At 38.2% G+C, this 17,333-nt stretch overlaps 4 protein-coding genes and 1 long non-coding RNA gene across 7 annotated transcripts; 2 read left to right on the top strand and 3 right to left on the bottom strand.

Moving 5' to 3' along the window:
• Positions 1-311: 311 nt before the first annotated feature.
• LOC110422053 (uncharacterized) lies at positions 312-1,724 on the bottom strand. The gene is made up of 3 exons (XR_002445682.2): positions 1,088-1,724; positions 801-863; positions 312-730 (listed from the first exon to the last, which is right to left on the bottom strand). It is a non-coding gene; the product is annotated as an uncharacterized LOC110422053 (long non-coding RNA).
• Positions 1,725-2,296: 572 nt separating this feature from the next.
• On the bottom strand, positions 2,297-5,069 carry LOC110422006 (F-box protein At3g07870-like). 2 transcript variants are annotated; one of them, XM_021435763.2, is made up of 3 exons: positions 3,579-5,069; positions 2,769-2,904; positions 2,297-2,686 (listed from the first exon to the last, which is right to left on the bottom strand). In XM_021435763.2, the coding sequence occupies exons 1-3, from the start codon at positions 4,772-4,774 to the stop codon at positions 2,684-2,686; spliced, it is 1,335 nt and encodes a 444-aa protein (XP_021291438.1). In that variant the 5' UTR covers positions 4,775-5,069; the 3' UTR covers positions 2,297-2,683. The 2 variants fall into 2 exon arrangements, with proteins under 2 accessions (XP_021291438.1, XP_021291437.1); XM_021435762.2 differs by having other exon boundaries at positions 2,301-2,674.
• Positions 5,070-5,208: 139 nt separating this feature from the next.
• LOC110422007 (peptide methionine sulfoxide reductase B5-like) lies at positions 5,209-7,611 on the bottom strand. The gene is made up of 3 exons (XM_021435765.2): positions 7,356-7,611; positions 6,181-6,337; positions 5,209-6,073 (listed from the first exon to the last, which is right to left on the bottom strand). Exons 1-3 carry the CDS (start codon positions 7,451-7,453, stop codon positions 5,909-5,911), a joined length of 420 nt encoding a protein of 139 aa, XP_021291440.1. The 5' UTR covers positions 7,454-7,611; the 3' UTR covers positions 5,209-5,908.
• An 885-nt stretch (positions 7,612-8,496) lies between these two features.
• Positions 8,497-10,741, top strand: LOC149526880 (uncharacterized). Its single transcript, XM_089784534.1, has 4 exons — positions 8,497-8,853; positions 9,282-9,377; positions 9,704-9,937; positions 10,506-10,741. The coding sequence occupies exons 1-4, from the start codon at positions 8,741-8,743 to the stop codon at positions 10,606-10,608; spliced, it is 546 nt and encodes a 181-aa protein (XP_089640660.1). The 5' UTR covers positions 8,497-8,740; the 3' UTR covers positions 10,609-10,741.
• A 428-nt stretch (positions 10,742-11,169) lies between these two features.
• SAC3B (SAC3/GANP/Nin1/mts3/eIF-3 p25 family) lies at positions 11,170-17,272 on the top strand. Of its 2 annotated transcripts, XM_089784533.1 has the most exons (12): positions 11,170-11,307; positions 11,400-11,659; positions 11,935-12,035; positions 12,118-12,333; positions 12,937-13,164; positions 13,240-13,331; positions 13,410-13,503; positions 13,753-13,845; positions 13,938-14,878; positions 14,953-15,067; positions 15,365-15,470; positions 15,743-15,893. In XM_089784533.1, exons 2-12 carry the CDS (start codon positions 11,464-11,466, stop codon positions 15,757-15,759), a joined length of 2,199 nt encoding a protein of 732 aa, XP_089640659.1. In that variant the 5' UTR covers positions 11,170-11,307; positions 11,400-11,463; the 3' UTR covers positions 15,760-15,893. The 2 variants fall into 2 exon arrangements, with proteins under 2 accessions (XP_089640659.1, XP_021291021.2); XM_021435346.2 differs by having other exon boundaries at positions 15,365-17,272.
• Positions 17,273-17,333: the final 61 nt, after the last annotated feature.

Raw genomic sequence — 17,333 nt, 5'->3', positions numbered from 1 at the left:
ATGCAGAAAGCTTAAAATACCAAAAATACCTTTAATTTTAGGAGAAAAATAAAATTTAAAAGTTGAGTGTAATTGCTTAACAAAGTAGCACAACGGGCTGGTTTTCCCTTCATAAGGAAGAAGTTACAACAATGGAACAGGAAATCATATCCACTTCTCCGGGATGGAGAAAGGAGAACTCAAGTAAACTCTAAGTTGTTGTAATGGGCATAGTTAATATCCAACCTAGAAAGATGTTGTGGGGGAAAAGGAAAAATGAATTTCATCATTCGAAATAGTTCAAAAATAAAAAGAGCTTGATGAATAGAAGTTGCAGCATCTAATAGCTGCTTTAAAAATTAAAACGAAAGTTTCCACTAACATCAAAAGAACAATGTAATTATAACTTTATTTGCACTTTTGGTCTTCGCAGAAACTGTGTTACTTACTCCAATGAAGGTAAATCAAAACATCAACAAAACCCTTCATATAAACTTAATAGGGTAAAAGAAGATTTCTCAAAAATGAAACTTCATAATGGGGTGGCTATGTTCTTTTTCCCTTTCTTTTTTTCCAAATATTAATTATGTAATACTGGGATTGCTCTGTTTGTTCTCCAAGACGTTCCCTTTGATATCACAGCTTTAACTGCCCATAGCTAATTGCTAAAAGGATGCTAAGTTCCCTTCCCTTGAGTCCTTGACTTGGCTGAAGGGTTGTCATTCCATGATTGTGAAATTGCAACCAACAACTGGGTAAAGGAAATTATCAACTTATAGATCCTAGGATGAATAAATCAGAGTATGACAAAGGAAACTCACAATAACGTTTACAGAAGACATTGTCAAAAGCAGGTGTTGCCATCCTTCCCACTGCTTCTCTTCCTGGATAATATCAAAATGTCATGCCAGTCATTCAATAGGTGCACAATTTGCAAAGGGGTGATCTAGGAAGCATGAACTGACAATGTTTGGTGTAAATTCAACCCTGTTTACCCTGTTTCAAATTCATACTTCTATGCACAACTTATTAAAGGACATGATTGTTAACACAAATAGTCAAATCCTGTGCCCTAAAACTGGGTATCACCTAAAACTGGGTAGCATACCTAGATTGATCCCTCTTGAACCCCAGATAGGCAAACCAACCCATTGCAAGAACTGACAAGGTCACGGCCATAGTTCGGTAAGTCAAATTGTGTTGCAAAATTCTTCTTCTCAAACCGGAAGCGGTTAGTGCCAGAATCCTCTACCACCTGGGATAAATGCAATGTCCTCGGTTGGCGCATATGCGGTTTCTTGTTGATCAAGATGCAAATGGGTGACATTGAGAGGTGAAGTTTGGCAAACTGTGGATCAGAAATGATATGAAACCAAGTTTTGCAAACGTACCTGCATTTGCCAATGGCCTTTACAGGAAGCCTTAAGAATATCTCCACGATGATACTCGATGGGAAATCTGTCAACTGCCATTCTGTTTCTTCCTTTTCAATCCACTTTGGGAACCCTGATCCTCTTTTTATCTTTTCGCCATCCATGAAAAAAATTTTTCCCAACTACTATTTTTCCCACTTTTTTCTTTGATGGATTTAAGCTTTTAAGGAGGGTAGAGGTAGGAGGAGAACTGTTTCTTAGGAAAGCATCGGTTATGGCCGGATTGTGGGCGGGCTCTCGATTCAGGGCTACCTTTGATGGGCTATTTGACATATATCGGCTTCATAAATTTGTTTACCCAAGATTTTTTGAAAATGGGATTTTGATGAGGAAAATTCATGGAAAGGAACTCAAAAATAACGTTGATAAAAATTCTAAATTCTGATTCTTTCATGAGGCAGCTGCACTTCTTTCCAAAGACTAGCAAGAGCTAATTGTCAGACTTGTTTATGTTTGAGAGTTTATTTATTTTAGTTAACCAAGGTCAAGAGGAAGAGCCTTTACATGCATTTATCAGTAAGATGTACTAGTAGCTTTATGTTTCAGGTTCCAGGTTCCAACCTGAATGTTGCTGAACCGCTGATAAAGGTTTTCGAAGAATAAAACTACCATAATCTCCATTGAAGATCGAAATTTGCAAATGGCTACTTCAATTTAATTAACCATTAAAATGATCCTCGGATAAACAAGGGTTGATTGTCAAGTGCCCTGACTTTCTTCAGGTGAGAGGATTCAGCTGCAGGTGGAAGATGATTGGCATCCCCTATTTCTCTTTTGAATGGTAGCAAATGGATGCCACATCTTAATGACTTGAATGCAATGAATGCTCTCCCTAGTTTCCAAGCTACAATGGTCAATGGCCCTGAAATGTCAGTTTCTGGCGATATAAGAGGACTGAAAATATACTTCAAGGACCGAAAACAGGGCAGTTCTCTATTTATTTAGAAGCATATCTACTCTTCTATTAGCATACTAATCTTTCCCTCCTTCAACAGGAAGATGTCTCAATATTTACAAGCACCAACAGCAGTAACAGCTGATTTAGTAATACATCGCAAATTGGGCATAAAGTTCAATGCCAGAACTCATAATAAAAATTCCAATGGACTTAGTTGATACCATAGTCAAAATGGCCCCTCATTTATCAATTACCATTTTCCTCTTCATAGACTCCATAGGGTCAGAAAAGATTTCAAAGGAGCAGCTTGGTGTTTGTTACAGGCTGTACATATGATCCCCGAGTTTCTTGCATATAAATCTTCCTGAAAATTTTACTTTTTATGTTTCATTAAATCACAGCCAATGCATATTAAATGGGAGAATCATATAAAAATTCAAGCAAACAATATAACTTACAGGGTAATTTACAACTCCACAGGGAACACCAAAAGCTGGAAAACTATAGCCAGGGTTAATGACTGGTGCTCCACAGCCAGCACAATCTCGGAATTCTGCTGTACAGAGCTTGTTGTATTCTCTGGTGCCTTGGATCCTATATATTAATAACATTTTAGCTTATTAATTAACCATGGAATATGGGGAATAGAACTGTATGGATTTGTACGTGGAAGAAAATCAATTAGAACAAGTTTCCGGAAAAAAGCAGACAAGTTTCATGTCTCAATCTAACATCTCAAGCATCAAGCAAGCATGTATTAAATTATCCAGAAACTGCATTTTACAAATTAACCACTAGCTTCAAATGGCTAAAGCTCTGTCTATCACTAAAATGGCATGAAAGGCATTATCTTCAGACCTGCAGTTTTAATATTATGTCAACAACCAAAGATATAGTCAAGCAGCAGGTGATGAAAGAAAATTCCCAAATCACTGTAATCCTAGTAGTAAAGTGCATTGCTATGTTGAGTTTAGTTGTACATGATGCAAACTTCATGCTATGTATTCTTGAATCAACAGAACTCTGTATCATGAAATATACTATAGCACCTAGGAAACAAATCAATTAACTTCTGAGAGAAAATATCCATTGCCACTCATTTGAAACAAAGCAAATGCATGAGCATTTCATACCGGCGAAAAAACAAAAGTCCAATTTCAAGACATCTATCTCACCAAAATCATTAGCTGAAGTCTAAGCTATCAGTTCTTTGGCTGAAATTCTAAATAGATGAAGCATATGCCAATTTCAGGCTTGTATTATAGTACCTTGAAATTTGCTCTCCTTTTGCAACATTGTAAAGAGAAATAAAGCAAGGGATGTAAGCAATTGCATCAAACTGTGAGCGAGTCCGGAAAAATTTAGTTCCTCGAAGATTTCTCCTCTTCTGATTGTAACAAACTACTGCATCATTATTGTACAACATCAAGATTTCTCCATTGTTCAAAACAACCATTGGTTCATAGAAGTCCCAGCTGCCTTGCTTTGGGTACAAATTTTCAATAACAAACTGTTTGGTCCAAGACTCCTTGACACCATACTCCTTCATAACCCAAATGTCAAATCGTATCGAATTTGTGAAGTAAATTATAAACAGACAACCTCCTAGCACTCCAATCCTGGCGTAATTTGTAAATTTCTTATCCTCTTCACGGAAATGATCAGGTGGGGGAAGTGTCCCAAACTGCTCAGTATCAAAGTCAAAAGAATGTATAAATTCACTACCATTAGGAGTACAGGGAAACCAGTGAAGAGCTCCATTCAAAAAAGCATTGAACGGCAAAGCAACAGTGTCGGTTGGTGCATTTCCAATGCTTCTCCATGAACCAGTCCCAATGGTGTATATCTCAGCCATTACATAACGTTCAGCGGATTCGACTGCCGGATAATAGCTTTGCAAAACTTTGTATTCATTAGTCACAGCTGAATAACCAAGTCCCCAGAAAGTACCTCTATGCCTACCCTTATAAGGTGGTTGAATGGTGATAAATTCACCCAAAATTGGGTTACAAACATAAAAGGAAGAATCTTTTTCAGTTCCAACTAAACAAAGCAAACCATTGCATGCATTCATATGAGAAATATCGCAAGTGGGTACGTTTGATTTGGGAGTAAAGTTCATTTTCATGACGTGGCAATTTGCACCATCGGCTTCAACTTGGGCTAACTGGAGCCTCTTCGAAGCATTTTGGAGTGGCATGGTTTTGATTAAAATGCAAAGGGGTGATCTTGAAAGGTGGAGCCTTGCAAATTCAGGATCAGAAATGAAACAGAGGAATCTCTTGCAAACGCACCTGCAATGGAAAAGGGTGTTGATGGGAAGCCTTGAGAAAATGTCAAAGATTGTACGGCGTGGGAGTTGAAAGAGTTTGCAAGGATTGGCGGTTGGTTCATGTCCTACAACTCCTCCTTCGCCTTTGCTGCTGCTTGATGGATTGGTCGCTGCTTTCTTTCTGCCCCTCATTTTTTTGTTCTCTGACTTGAAACGGGTTTGAAAACTCTGAAATTTAAGACTTTATAAAGTAGAAAACTTGTGATTTAAATGGTAAAGGCTTCATTTTTATAATTGGGAAAGCAAGCCAACCCTAATTGAGGATTTTGGCAGGTATTTTTGCCGCTGTTTGTTCAATCTTTGTTTCTTTTTCCCTGAAATATTTAATCCGTTGCAAGCAGGGGATTACTAGTTATACTGCCATTGACCCCAGAGTATTATTGCAGAGTTGCTTTGAGCACCACAAAACTGTCTTGTCCACTGGTCTTGATGTTAACTTGCAGACTTGCATTGGTGTAGTACTGTGGTCGGTCTATTACCATTGATGATGGCATACATCTAATTTCTTTACTCCATTGCTGAAGCTACAACACTTTTCTAAGGAACAGAAAAAACTTGACCCCGCATTTGCAAGTTTGCTCTCATTTTAGTCCTTTAGCCAAAACCAGAGATTCTGATAACTACATTCAAAGCAAGGTTGATGTGATGAATTGGGACTAACACCCTTTTTCGATGCTTGTGAAATGCTAGCCCCCGTGGACATGCCTGTGCTAATCTCTAGTGATTGTCTTTCCACCTGGTAATTTGGTCGGGCTGTCTAGCCCCTTTGTTCTGAACAAGAAAAAAAAAATCACTGTTCTTCCTGGCAATCAGTTCCCATCAGTGTTCCACCCATTCCCATGGCACAACCGCGGCTGAGATGATACAGGCTCTCTGATTCCAAGCCGATTTCTCATAGTGCTATACACTTCTATCCTCCAAACCCCTCCAAATCAACCACAGCATTGTACATGATGATCCAGAGAATAGAAACAGCCATCCAATCACATCTCATCCTATAAAAACTAAGCAAATAACTTTCTACAATGTTCTGTCATCCTCTTGTCAATGCACACAAAAGATGACTTGGGAATTGACAGGAATGGCACAAAATCATTTAATGCCAAACAGAGGCTAAAAATAACCAAAATAGTCATGAAGTCAGAAGGCTTTATTGGAACCGGCACAATTAGTTTAGTTTGACACTCATAATTATTCTCACCGATTTCATTTATTTGTTACAATTGTACACTTCAGCTTGTTCATTAGGCTGAAACAACTTTTTCCTCATAGGGAAGGAGTAGAATTAGCAGGAACAAACTTGATCGAAACACTGTTGACACAGTGGCGTTCATCTGTTGGCACTGAGAACCCCTCCCCTTTAAAAACATGACCCAAGTGCCCCCCACAAGCTGCACAAGTAATCTCAGTTCTTCTCCCATCAGGATCAGGCTGCAAAATTGTTGTTTGCATGTTTAGGATCCAATCAAAGGCATAACACTCGATACTAAGAGATAGAGAAAGGAGGGTTGGGCGATGAGAAAGAATTTGGAACTCACAGAGCAGTTTATGGCTCCAGGGAAACCCTCATAGAAAGCAGGCCAACCACAGCCAGAGTCAAATTTGGTTGTGGACTTGTAAAGCGGTGTCCCACAACCGGCACAATTATAAACCCCTTCATCATAAAATTTGTCATATTCTCCCGTTCCTCGCATCCTGTACATTATCAATCTATAAGCACACCAGACCAAAGTATCTGATGCTACATGAATTTCATCACGTTAGCACAAGAAAACTAGTAAGATTCCATGTTAACAAAAATCATAGTTTCATAATCGTCAAGGAAACACTTTAACTTTCAGGACTTTGGAATTTGGAAATTTCATGTTCCAACAATGACATGGGGAGAGTGTGAGGTTCATGAAACAGAAAATGGTAAAAAACAAGGATTCAATCAATGCAAACCAGTGTCTCTAGACTTGCTTAAAATGAACAACTCTTTGCCATCACTTATCAATCAAGAACTTGCAACCAATTTTTCAGCTTTCTTTCTACAATGATAAGTCAATACGGGTAACACAATCTCCAAAACATTATTAGGAAACTAAGATAAGTACCCCAGTGAGACCAGCAGCATGTGCAAGAGAAAGAAAGCCATTGATATTGACTTGTTAGAAACTCATTTTGCTAAGGGCATTGCCTGCTGATTTCACATTACACAAATCCACCACTGCCATTGAAGTATATCAAATGTTACAAGAATCTGTAATGACCACTCTTCGAAATTAGACAGAGAACTTTTGGGGGAAAAAATCTTTCTTTTTCCCCAATTGAAATCCTTTTGCTAATCAAATATTCTCCCACCAGATACCAGCTAGGGAACTTCTTCACAGTTTCTTCCCCATCCCTCCTCTTTTTCACGTTTTAAGACAACTAATGACCACAACAAGAAAACCAAAACCAACTTTTCAGGTGAAATTCTAAGATTCAGCATAAGAAATTACAAAAATCTAAAGCAATCAACATATTCACAGTCCATCTGAAATTTGGAGACAAGGTCAACCCAATCAAACTGACCCCAAAAACACAAGCTTTCCTATCCAAAGAATTGTTTGATGGAAGAAAACAAAGATACCCAGATTCTAAAACATGTCAGAGATTCTAAAAACCAAACAATGTAGAAGGAAAAATAAACAAGTACTAATGAGATTGACTGATGGGATTTCGTTTTTACTCGGTTCCTTTCTGGCGCAGAATCCGGAACTGCTCCGGGGACAGAATTGCCCGCCATTCTTCCTCTGTTTTCTGAACAGAACCTGATGACGCGCTCATGTTGACAGCCGCAGTTGCAAGTTCTAGTCTCGTACTACCACTTTTTTACCTTAAAAACCCGCACGAGAATCTGGAACTGAAAAGAAGATATATCCTTGTCACCAGAAAACGAACCTGGACGGAAACTCGGATGCCGAGGGGAATTTCAGATTCATTGAGAATCGTTGGGCATTAATATCTTTTAGACCCTTCATTTTGTGTTAAATTAGTATTTTTCCCCACCCAAAATTTAAATTTGTACCATTTATAAATTTTGGGTTTTTTTTAATGTTTAAAAAGAAATAAATATAATATTTTCATTTCATTTCAGACACTGAAAAGTTTATAAATGTTGTATAAATTAATCTTTGAAAAAAGAAAACAATTCTGTAACAAGGTTGTATCAAATTATACTCAAATAAAATCAAACCGAATAAATAAAAATTTTAAAAATTAATAAATACAAATACTGCACATCTCATCAAATTAATTTTTTAATCAAAAAAATTAAAAACTTTGCAACACAAAACGTAACCTAGATATGTAATCATAAATTTGTGTTAATAACAGCTTAGCTAAAAAGTCTTGCCTTTTGTCTTTTCTCTTCTTTGCTTTCAACAATGAGAGCTATTTCAAAGAATTGTAATTACAATTCTAATGAAAATTTTTACAAAGGGTGAGTAATTTATGAAATTCTTTTATGATTTCTCAAGTAATGGGGTTTATTTATAAAATTTATTATGATTAATTTTTTTTAATAAATACAGAGAAAAATTCAATTTCAAACAAAGAAAAGGATAAAATTTCGGGTGTTAAAATAAAAATGCAAATTAAGTTTATATAATAAAACAAAATTAAAAAAATGTAAGTATTTGCTTAAAATAATGGGCCAGACATTGCCCTTTTTTTCGGCCGAACCATAATTCTGAGAGGACACTAAAGGGCCATTAAGGCCCATTATGAATCCATCATAGGCCCAAATTTAGGGTTTGGTTTTCTGGGCCAGCTTTTCTTAAAAGAAGAAAAACCAGACCGGCTCGGTTTCAGTCTGAGAAAGCTTTTGAAAGCTCAAATTCTTGGTTCTTCACTGTTTATCTTTCTCTTGTCTCTCCTGATTCAAAAAGCCTGGAGTATAAAACCATGATCACTGAGCTCTGAGCTCCAACATTAACAACCAAGATCCCAACGAAGCAATTACAGTCTTATACCCATGGTTTGAATGAATTGGATATGCCTTAAAGAGTAGAAAAGCAAGAACAAACAAGAAGGGAACAAGAAATACCGGGAAGGAAAGAGGGAGGAGAAAGAATGTCAGGGTTTGGGAAGCATTCAGGTCCGACAACTGCGCCGAAATCTGCAAACCCATTTCAGATTCAACGTCCTCCTCCTCCTCCATCCACTGCCCCAATAAGACCCTCCAGGTATTTTGCTTGAAAGTTTGTTTTTCTTTGGCTTTAATTTGATCTTCATTTCTTAAGGTTCAAGTCTTTAATCGGTTTTTCTTTTCAAGGTACTTCTTTAATGGTTTCTTATTAGTTGGGGTTTTAGGACAGTAGTTGCATTGAAGGAGGGAACAAAGAATGTAGAAAAGGATGAACCCTTATGATTTTGTTAGGGTTTCGATTGCTTATTTGACTGCAAATGTACATTTTTATACACCAACTATAATTATGAAACAGAGGTGTAAGTTTTTTTTTTTTTCAAATTTCAAAGGAATGATTTTGGCTTTATGGAACTTGGGAATTGCTTTCTTTTTTGGTGAATCTAGAAGCATAATTCACTTCTTTTGTGCACATTTGGTTGTTCTTTTCTGTTGGTTAAAAACTTACGGATTTTGTTCCAACTATAGGGGAATTGAAGCTGTAGATAGAGTGCGGCCACCCCCGGCAGCTTTTGAGAACTTCAGTCCTGCTGTGAGACCTCATCAGTATGGTGGAGTCCAAAGGTATGAGCGTATCAAAGTATAGTGTTTTTTTTTTTTTTTCTCTTTTTGCCTGATGTTCATTTCCTTCATTGTTCAAATTTCTTTCTCTGTTAATGGCAATAAGGCTTCAGTTAGGTAACATGCAACTTAATGGAGGGGCAGTTTACGTATCAGTTCTATGAACCATTAATAAGTTTTCTCTATGGAAAATTAGGTCATGAGTTTAGCAATGCATGCCATCTTGTGTTTGCTTTTATCTGTTTTTATTTGGGCAGTTCTTCTGATTATAAAATATAGCCACATATTTGTCCCTGAATGCTGTATTGATAGTTTTTATTTTCTTCCAGGCCCATTGAATCCCCTCCTAGATGGGCTGGTGGGCAGGGTTTGTTAAAGGATGATGCTGCCCAAACTCATCTCAGGCCACCTGCAGTAGCATCGTTTATCGCTTCACGTATTTCTGAAACTAGTGTTACATCTAAGATTGCCCGATTTCAAGAGTCAAAGAGGGCTAGATCACCTCCATCATTATCTGTAGATGACACTGTACCAAGCAACTCCAGTCAAGCAATCCTTCAGAGGCATGTTCAGCCTATCCTTTTCAGCACTTGCATGTGACGTCATAATCTTTCTTGATATTGGCTACAGATTGGTGTCAGTATTTTAATAACATATTGGTGAAATCTCCACTTTGTTTTCCCTTTTATGTTCCCTTTTCACCAGAAACTTCTGATGATGGCTTCCATTATTTGCAGTTCTTGCCATAATGTTTGGTTCTAGTTATTAGGGGTGTCTGTCAAGATGATTCAAGAAAGTCTCATCTATCCACCTTTTTAACCATGCTTCAGACTTGTGGCTTGAATGTGACTTGACTCTTGTTGAAATTACTATCCGATGAAAATTCTAGAGTGATTAATTCTTTTTTCATATAATCCCTAGTACTTGGATTAATCGACTGTTCCATTGACTCCAATATGCATTTGTTATTAGTCATGGTCCTGGGATTTTCATTGAAGAACATTCCTTTTTACAATACAGATTTTTATGCTGGCACTTTTGTTTTAAGGCTTGATTATATTGTATACATTCTACTACATGCTGAATCCCCTGCAGTTACAAGTTTTGGTAGCTATTTTGTTTTTCGTGCAGGCCTTCTTTTTCTCCCCCTATGCAGCACAATCCTGCCAAGTTGCCAGCCACTTGTCAAACTTGCCAGCTCATCAGGACCAGTCTGTGGTCTCATCTCATGTAGGTCCCACTGGTTATAGAAAAAGCTTTGTGAATGAAGTGCCTGATATGCAAGCCCCAAAACAAGCCAGGTTACCACATACACAACCTGCAGAAGAAGTTACCCAGGAGAATTTACTATTTGTTCGCAATGGCTCTAAAAGGTCAGTATGCAATCTTAGCAGATACATAAATCTTTTTTCCCCATGTTTTGTGTTTGACAGCCATGAACTTAAAGGAGGGTAAACAATTTGTTCTTTTTTTCTCTATTTTCTTGCATCAAAATGAGGACACTAGTTGATAGAAGTATTAAAGAAAGAACCAGGCAGTGTTGTTGGGGTGGGATTTACTCGAAATTTCGTTTCAGAACTGAAAAATTATGTGCTCATGATACAGCTTTCTTACTTCCTTGCCACTCTCATGGTATATGGCTTTGTGCAACAAACCCCCCAACCCCCCCCCCCCCCCCCTCCCTCTTTCTTTTCCATCTCATTAAATTCAGTTATTTATTCTTGCAGGCTTTCTGGATCTCCTCCACGGTTAGGTACCAAGTCAAATGATGTCCCAATTCGTCCGAGATCCTTGCCTTCTTCACATGGTATTGTTTCTACTGCAGTGAGAAACACTGGGCTTCCAGTTTCTAAAAGACAAGGTCTCCTCCTTTAATTTACCGTGATGAATTTCTTGAGGAAAACTCCAGTCCCATTGAAGATGGTACTGAACGGTAAAATTTAGAATCCAGTGATAACATTGATTAGCCACTAATTATAACTTTCATTTTAATATTAATTCCAATCTTTCATCCATGAATTGCAGGGAATTGCAAGCCAAAGCAAAGCGATTAGCTCGTTTCAAAACTGAATTGAGTGAAACTGTTCGTATGAGTCCTCCTGATATTGTAGATCAAAGATTGTCTGCAAATAGATTTCTTCAAAATGTAGAAGAAAGGAAGAAACTTGTTGGGGAACATTCTACAGATTCAGCTGGGGATTTCTTGAATGACACTGCTTTATCTGATTTTGAGGGCATGGAAACATCCAGAATTATCATTGGGTTATGTCCAGATATGTGTCCGGGTATGTGTCTGGACCCTGAAACCTAGGATCAAGCTCTTAACAGGAATGGTTGAAATGAAACTTCGAGAAAGTTATTTAACTAGAATGTTGAGGAGAAACTACCATTCTTGGAAACAATGAAATCCCGTTCTATATTTAATCTCTCTTAAGCTTCAGTTTTTTCTGATTTTCTAGTGTCTTAGAGAAGCATATATCCTATTATTACATGTCAAAGAGTTGGCTAACTGACAGCACTTTCTTTTATTGATGTGATTTGAATCTTGCTTCATTTTCAGAGTCGGAAAGGGCAGAACGAGAAAGAAAAGGTGATCTTGACCAGTACGAACACTTGGATGGTGATAGAAATCAAACAAGTGAATTCCTCGCTGTTAAGAAGGTAATTTAAAAAGAAACTGCTTTTCTTTATGATTTCCTTAAGTGGTAAAGTCTGATGAATATGCTTACTTTTACTATTACAGTACACTAGGACAGCTGAGAGGGAAGCAAGTTTGATACGGCCAATGCCAGTCCTTCAGAAGACAATAGATTATCTACTCAATTTGCTAGATCAGCCATATGATGACAGGTTTCTTGGAATATATAACTTTCTATGGGATAGGATGAGAGCAATTCGAATGGACCTGAGGATGCAGCACATCTTTGACCAAGGGGCTATTACTATGCTAGAGCAAATGGTATGTCCTTTCAACTGTGTCTTCCTTATCTGTTAGCACATTATCATGATTCGTGAACACTTATGCATCTTGTAAAACCAAACCAGCAAAATATTATTGGAAAAAAGTTCATTTTAGTTCATATAGGTTAATGGAAAGTAATTTTGTTAATAATGCACGTGTGACTTATATTACCTGAATCATTAATAAAGTTGACATTATAGTTGTTCCTGTTGGGGCTTTAAATGAGTACTGCCATTCTGATTCTTTACTGCTATCATTTTTGTCCTAATTCAAGTTGCTTGTAAGCCACTGCTGTTGTAGGCAAGGTTTCAGACACACAACATGTAATGTTGTCATGTGGCATGCTAATACTGCCACCAAAGCTTCTGACCTTTTTATTTCTATGAACTACATGGCATTTGTCACCCACTTATATTTAAACTGAACAAGTAAATATACTGTGGCATTCTCATTGGTCTTGCCTACACTTTAATCCATCCATGTTTACCTCAATACTGGAAGCATAAGCTGTAATTTGTTGCATTTAGAGGCAAATGTTTGACTCATTCCATGACTTGTACGCTAAGATTAATTAGTGGTGCTGATTGCTGTGGTTGTCAGATAAGGCTTCACATAATTGCCATGCATGAATTATGTGAATATACCAAAGGGGAGGGCTTCTCTGAGGGTTTTGATGCACACCTAAATATTGAACAGATGAACAAAACATCAGTTGAGTTATTCCAAATGTATGATGATCACAGGAAGAAAGGAATTAATGTTCCAACAGAAAAGGAGTTTAGAGGTTATTATGCGCTTCTCAAACTTGACAAGCATCCTGGGTATAAAGTAAGTCCCTACCAATGGCAAATCAATTATACAAACTTCATCAATTTCTCTTTGAAAATAAGCACTCCCTGCTAGGTTGAACCAGCTGAGCTCTCACTGGACCTTGCTAAGATGACTCCAGAGATAAGGCAAACACCGGAAGTGCTATTTGCTCGTAATGTAGCTAGGTTGTTACTTTCCTTCAACTTTCATTGCCACTGGAGTGTTAAACTGGGTCTAACTCTTTAAATTTTTGGCACTTCCAGGGCTTGCAGAACGGGTAATTTTGTTGCCTTCTTTAGGCTTGCAAGGAGGGCAAGTTACCTTCAAGCATGCTTGATGCATGCTCATTTTGCAAAGGTAGGTATGATGGATTATTCCATCTCCTTCCCACCTACAAAGGAAAAAACTCTCCAATTCTTTGTGTTCCTTTCATTCCATATCATATCCTTATTCCTCCCATTTCTGTGGTTTATGATGTGCTATTTATGGAAGTCACAAGTCTTCTTGAGTGTAAATTATGACATTTTCTCTTATGTGCTGCATAACTATTGTTTCTTTTCTCTTTTCTATATCATTGCGGGTGATAAATTATGGTGCTTTGACCAGTTACGAACTCAGGCCCTCGCTTCTCTACACTCTAGTCTCCAGAGCAACCAAGGGCTCCCTGTTACCCATGTTGCCAGGTGGCTTGGTATTGAGGTAATATTTCTTGCCCTAAATGCCAATTACATTTTGTTTTCATCTTCATGTTAAGTTCCTTATCTTATGCTGCTTCTGGTGGTTGGATTTAGGAAGAGGACATTGAAAGCCTTCTAGACTACTATGGCTTTTCGATAAAAGAATTTGAAGAGCCATATATGGTGAAGGAAGGTCCATTTCTTAACGTTGAAAGTGACTATCCTACAAAGTGTTCAAGACTGGTTCATCTAAAAAGATCAAGAACAATAGCAGAGGATGTTGCAGTTTCTCGTGAACTGACATCCTTGCCCATAGGAGCAACCAAGGAGAGTCAACTGGGTAAAATATATAAGCAAAGGTTAAATGCCTTCTCTTCCCCTAGAAGGGCGAGTTCAGTTATAGTAGTTGATGAAGAAATGCCTGATTCTAAAGTTCTTTCTTCTCCAAAGGATGGTGTGCAACTGCATTCAGTGACTGCGACATCTATAGGTGTTCAACAGCTCCAAGGTCATCTCAAGACTGGTGCCTCCTTCAAACCATTGGATTTCTCTTTGTCTCGTAGTTCCCCTAGATCACTGCGAGCCAAAGTTGCAGTTATGGAGAAAGCAAACAATGATGCTCTTGTCACCATATTGCCAGAGAGGGCAATCACTTCTGGCAGAGAACAAATGCCATCACAAATTATGTCCAAAGCATCTCTGCCAGAGAGATCCACTAGTGGTATATTTGATCATGCTGTGGAAAACTCCATACCTCAAAGTATGGCTATTGATAAAGTAAAATCTGTGCCAGCAAGATCACCTAGTGGCAAATATGATTATATTACAAAGGACTCAGTATCTCAAACTATTGCTACTAATGACTTAAAATCTCTGTCAGAGACACCAAGTGACAAATATGATTATGCTTTGGAAAATTCGGTACCTCAAGGAATGGCTGTTGATGATTTAGGAGATGAACCACCAGATAGTCATCTAGAAATTGAGAGTCAGGAAACAGTAGAAAACAATCAAGATAAGGAAGTTGCTGAAGCGAAACTCAAGTTGATCCTAAGGTCTGTAACGTTGTCAGTCTGGTTTTGGCTGTCACCTAGTGTTATATTTTTCTTACTTGCGTCTGTCCTGTCAGGTTGTGGAGACGACGTGCTTCAAAACTAAGGGAATTACATGAACAGAGGCAGCTGGCCGGTGAAGCTGCACTAAGGTCCTTACCATTGGGTATTCCAGTTTGGCAGAACAAAAATGTAAGATTTTTTTGTTATTCTACTGTGATTATTAGTTTTTCTCATTGTTTACTGTGTAAGTAATTCTAATTGCCTGTTGTCATTTCTTATTTGGGACATTTACCCTGAGCTACAGCCCCTCTTTCTTACAGCCCCTCTTTCTCCTAAAATCTCCCGGTTTCTGTGATATTTATTCAATTTAACTGCTACTTACATATTTCTATGTTGTATGGACACATACTTCATTAGTTGGCACAGTTGCCAAGTTTTCTGTCCTTTTACTGTTTTTATTCTTATTCTTTTATTGTTCCTTTGTAGCAATGGAGCACATTTGGTGAGCTTGATTTTGATCATGTCATGAGGGAGAGATATGAAAAACAGGAAAGATCATGGTCAAGGCTGAATGTTTCAGATGTAGTGTCAGGTATATTGGCTAACAGAAACCCAGATGCTAAATGCCTATGCTGGAAAATTATTTTATGTTCTCCAGAGAGCAAACAAGGAGACCAACTGACACAGAAGAGCCAGGTTGCCCATTGGGCAGCAGGCTCGTGGTTGTTCTCTAAGATCATGCCTTCTGCAGGAGATAATAATGATGATGATTTAGCAGTCTCATCTTCTGGCTTGTCAATATGGAAGAAATGGGTTCCTAGCCTATCTGGTACTGATCTAACATGCTGCCTGTCTGTTGTTAAGGATGCAAATTGTGGTGATCTGAATGAGACAGTATCTGGAGCAAGTGCGGTTTTGTTCCTTGTATCTGATAGCATTCCATGGAAGCTCCAAAAGATCCACCTTCATAACCTTCTGACATCAATTCCTCCTGGCTCGTACTTACCTCTTCTGGTCTTGAGTGGCTCATACAATGTAGAAGGTTCAGATCCTTCCTCAGTTATAGTTACCGAATTGGAGCTGCATGACATTGATAAATCACGAGTAAGCAGCTTTTTGGTTGTTTTCCTTGTTGGTAAGCAACATCTGGAACACTCAAATTGGTTTTTCAGTGATGAACAGTTAAGGAAGGGACTGAAATGGCTGGCCAATGAATCACCTGTACAACCTGTTCTTAGTAGTGTGAAGACACGTGAACTTGTAATGTCTCACTTGAGTCCTTTGTTGGAGGTGTTGGATAGGACAAGTGATTATGAAGTAGGTCCAAATCACTGCATCTCAGTCTTCAATGAAGCATTGGATTGGTCATTGGGAGAAATTGCTGCTGCTGTTAAAGCAAATCCTACCAACTGGCCTTGTTCTGAAACCATGCTGCTGGAAGATTCAAGTGATGAGCTTTTAGCAGTGAAGATGTTCTTGCCAAGTGTGGGATGGAGCTCAACGGCAAAAACTGCACCACTTGAATGTGCATTGAGAGATTGTAGACTGCCCAGTTTTCCTGATGATATCTCATGGTTGCGAAGCGGTTCCAAGATGTGGACAGATATTGATAACCACAGATTACTACTTGAAAATTGCTTCAAAGGATACCTAACACAATCAAGCAAGATGATGGGAATTTCACTAGCTACAAAAGAGACGTCTGTAATGCTACAAAGAAACACAAAGCTTGAACTGCATGGCTTGAACTACTATCTAGTGCCAAACTGGGTCACCATTTTCCGTAGGATTTTCAATTGGCGGTTAATGAGTTTATCAACTGGGGCCTGCTCTCTAGCTTATGTTTTGCAGTGTCATAATGTTGCTGCGAAGTTGGGAGATTTACCTAAGTTACAGGATGAAGGTGACACTTCACCTTATTTTTTGAGTTATCCATCTCTAGACGAAGTAATCGAAGAAGTTGGCTGCAGCCCCCTGAAGTCTCCGAGGGTTGGCTTGGATCCACAAGCTTCTCAACGAGAGAAAGTCTTCGACATTGAAGTTCAGGAGGCTGCTATGACAAGTACCTCCTCCACAAAGGATAAAGGAGATTCTTCACAGAAGCATGGATTGGCTATTGCAGATGATGTTGCTTGTACGATCAGAGAATCAAATAGCAGTTACAGTGAAATAGTGATGGCTAGAACAGAAACGGATAGATTAAGCCTGTTGCTGGAGAAATGTAACATAGTACAGAATAGTATAGGTGAGAAGCTATCAATTTACTTCTGATATACGAGTTTTTCTGATGGAAGAACTTTGCTGACTTCCACATTATCTTTCCTTAAGAAGAGGTGGTTTTGTATTCATAATGTTGTTCCAGTTTTTCTTCTTTATGATGAGCAAATAACAGGCCTTTTGAACCTATTAGGCAGCATGTTCTCCCTCACTAACCTTAATTAATTAACTAGTGAAC

This window comes from Theobroma umbraticum, unplaced genomic scaffold (genome assembly GCF_002168275.2).
Source record: "Theobroma umbraticum cultivar Fairchild unplaced genomic scaffold, ASM216827v3 scaffold_130.0, whole genome shotgun sequence".
Classification (NCBI taxonomy): Eukaryota; Viridiplantae; Streptophyta; class Magnoliopsida; order Malvales; family Malvaceae; genus Theobroma; species Theobroma umbraticum.
This window is presented reverse-complemented; position numbering and strand designations above follow the sequence as displayed.

Coding starts and splice junctions, on each gene's coding strand:
- SAC3B (XM_021435346.2), top strand. CDS start 11,464: ATGAGTCCTCCTGATATTGTAGATCAAAGATTGTCTGCAAATAGATTT. Junction 11,660..11,934: donor ATGTCCAGATATGTGTCCGG/GTATGTGTCTGG, acceptor CTTCATTTTCAG/AGTCGGAAAGGGCAGAACGA. Junction 13,165..13,239: donor ACAAGCATCCTGGGTATAAA/GTAAGTCCCTAC, acceptor ACTCCCTGCTAG/GTTGAACCAGCTGAGCTCTC.
- LOC110422007 (XM_021435765.2), bottom strand. CDS start 7,453: ATGAGCGCGTCATCAGGTTCTGTTCAGAAAACAGAGGAAGAATGGCGG. Junction 6,338..7,355: donor CTGCGCCAGAAAGGAACCGA/GTAAAAACGAAA, acceptor GATAATGTACAG/GATGCGAGGAACGGGAGAAT. Junction 6,074..6,180: donor CTGGAGCCATAAACTGCTCT/GTGAGTTCCAAA, acceptor ACAATTTTGCAG/CCTGATCCTGATGGGAGAAG.
- LOC149526880 (XM_089784534.1), top strand. CDS start 8,741: ATGTCAGGGTTTGGGAAGCATTCAGGTCCGACAACTGCGCCGAAATCT. Junction 8,854..9,281: donor GCCCCAATAAGACCCTCCAG/GTATTTTGCTTG, acceptor TTCCAACTATAG/GGGAATTGAAGCTGTAGATA. Junction 9,378..9,703: donor CAGTATGGTGGAGTCCAAAG/GTATGAGCGTAT, acceptor ATTTTCTTCCAG/GCCCATTGAATCCCCTCCTA.
- LOC110422006 (XM_021435762.2), bottom strand. CDS start 4,774: ATGAGGGGCAGAAAGAAAGCAGCGACCAATCCATCAAGCAGCAGCAAA. Junction 2,905..3,578: donor AAAGGAGAGCAAATTTCAAG/GTACTATAATAC, acceptor ATTAATATATAG/GATCCAAGGCACCAGAGAAT. Junction 2,675..2,768: donor GTGGAGTTGTAAATTACCCT/GTAAGTTATATT, acceptor TAAAATTTTCAG/GAAGATTTATATGCAAGAAA.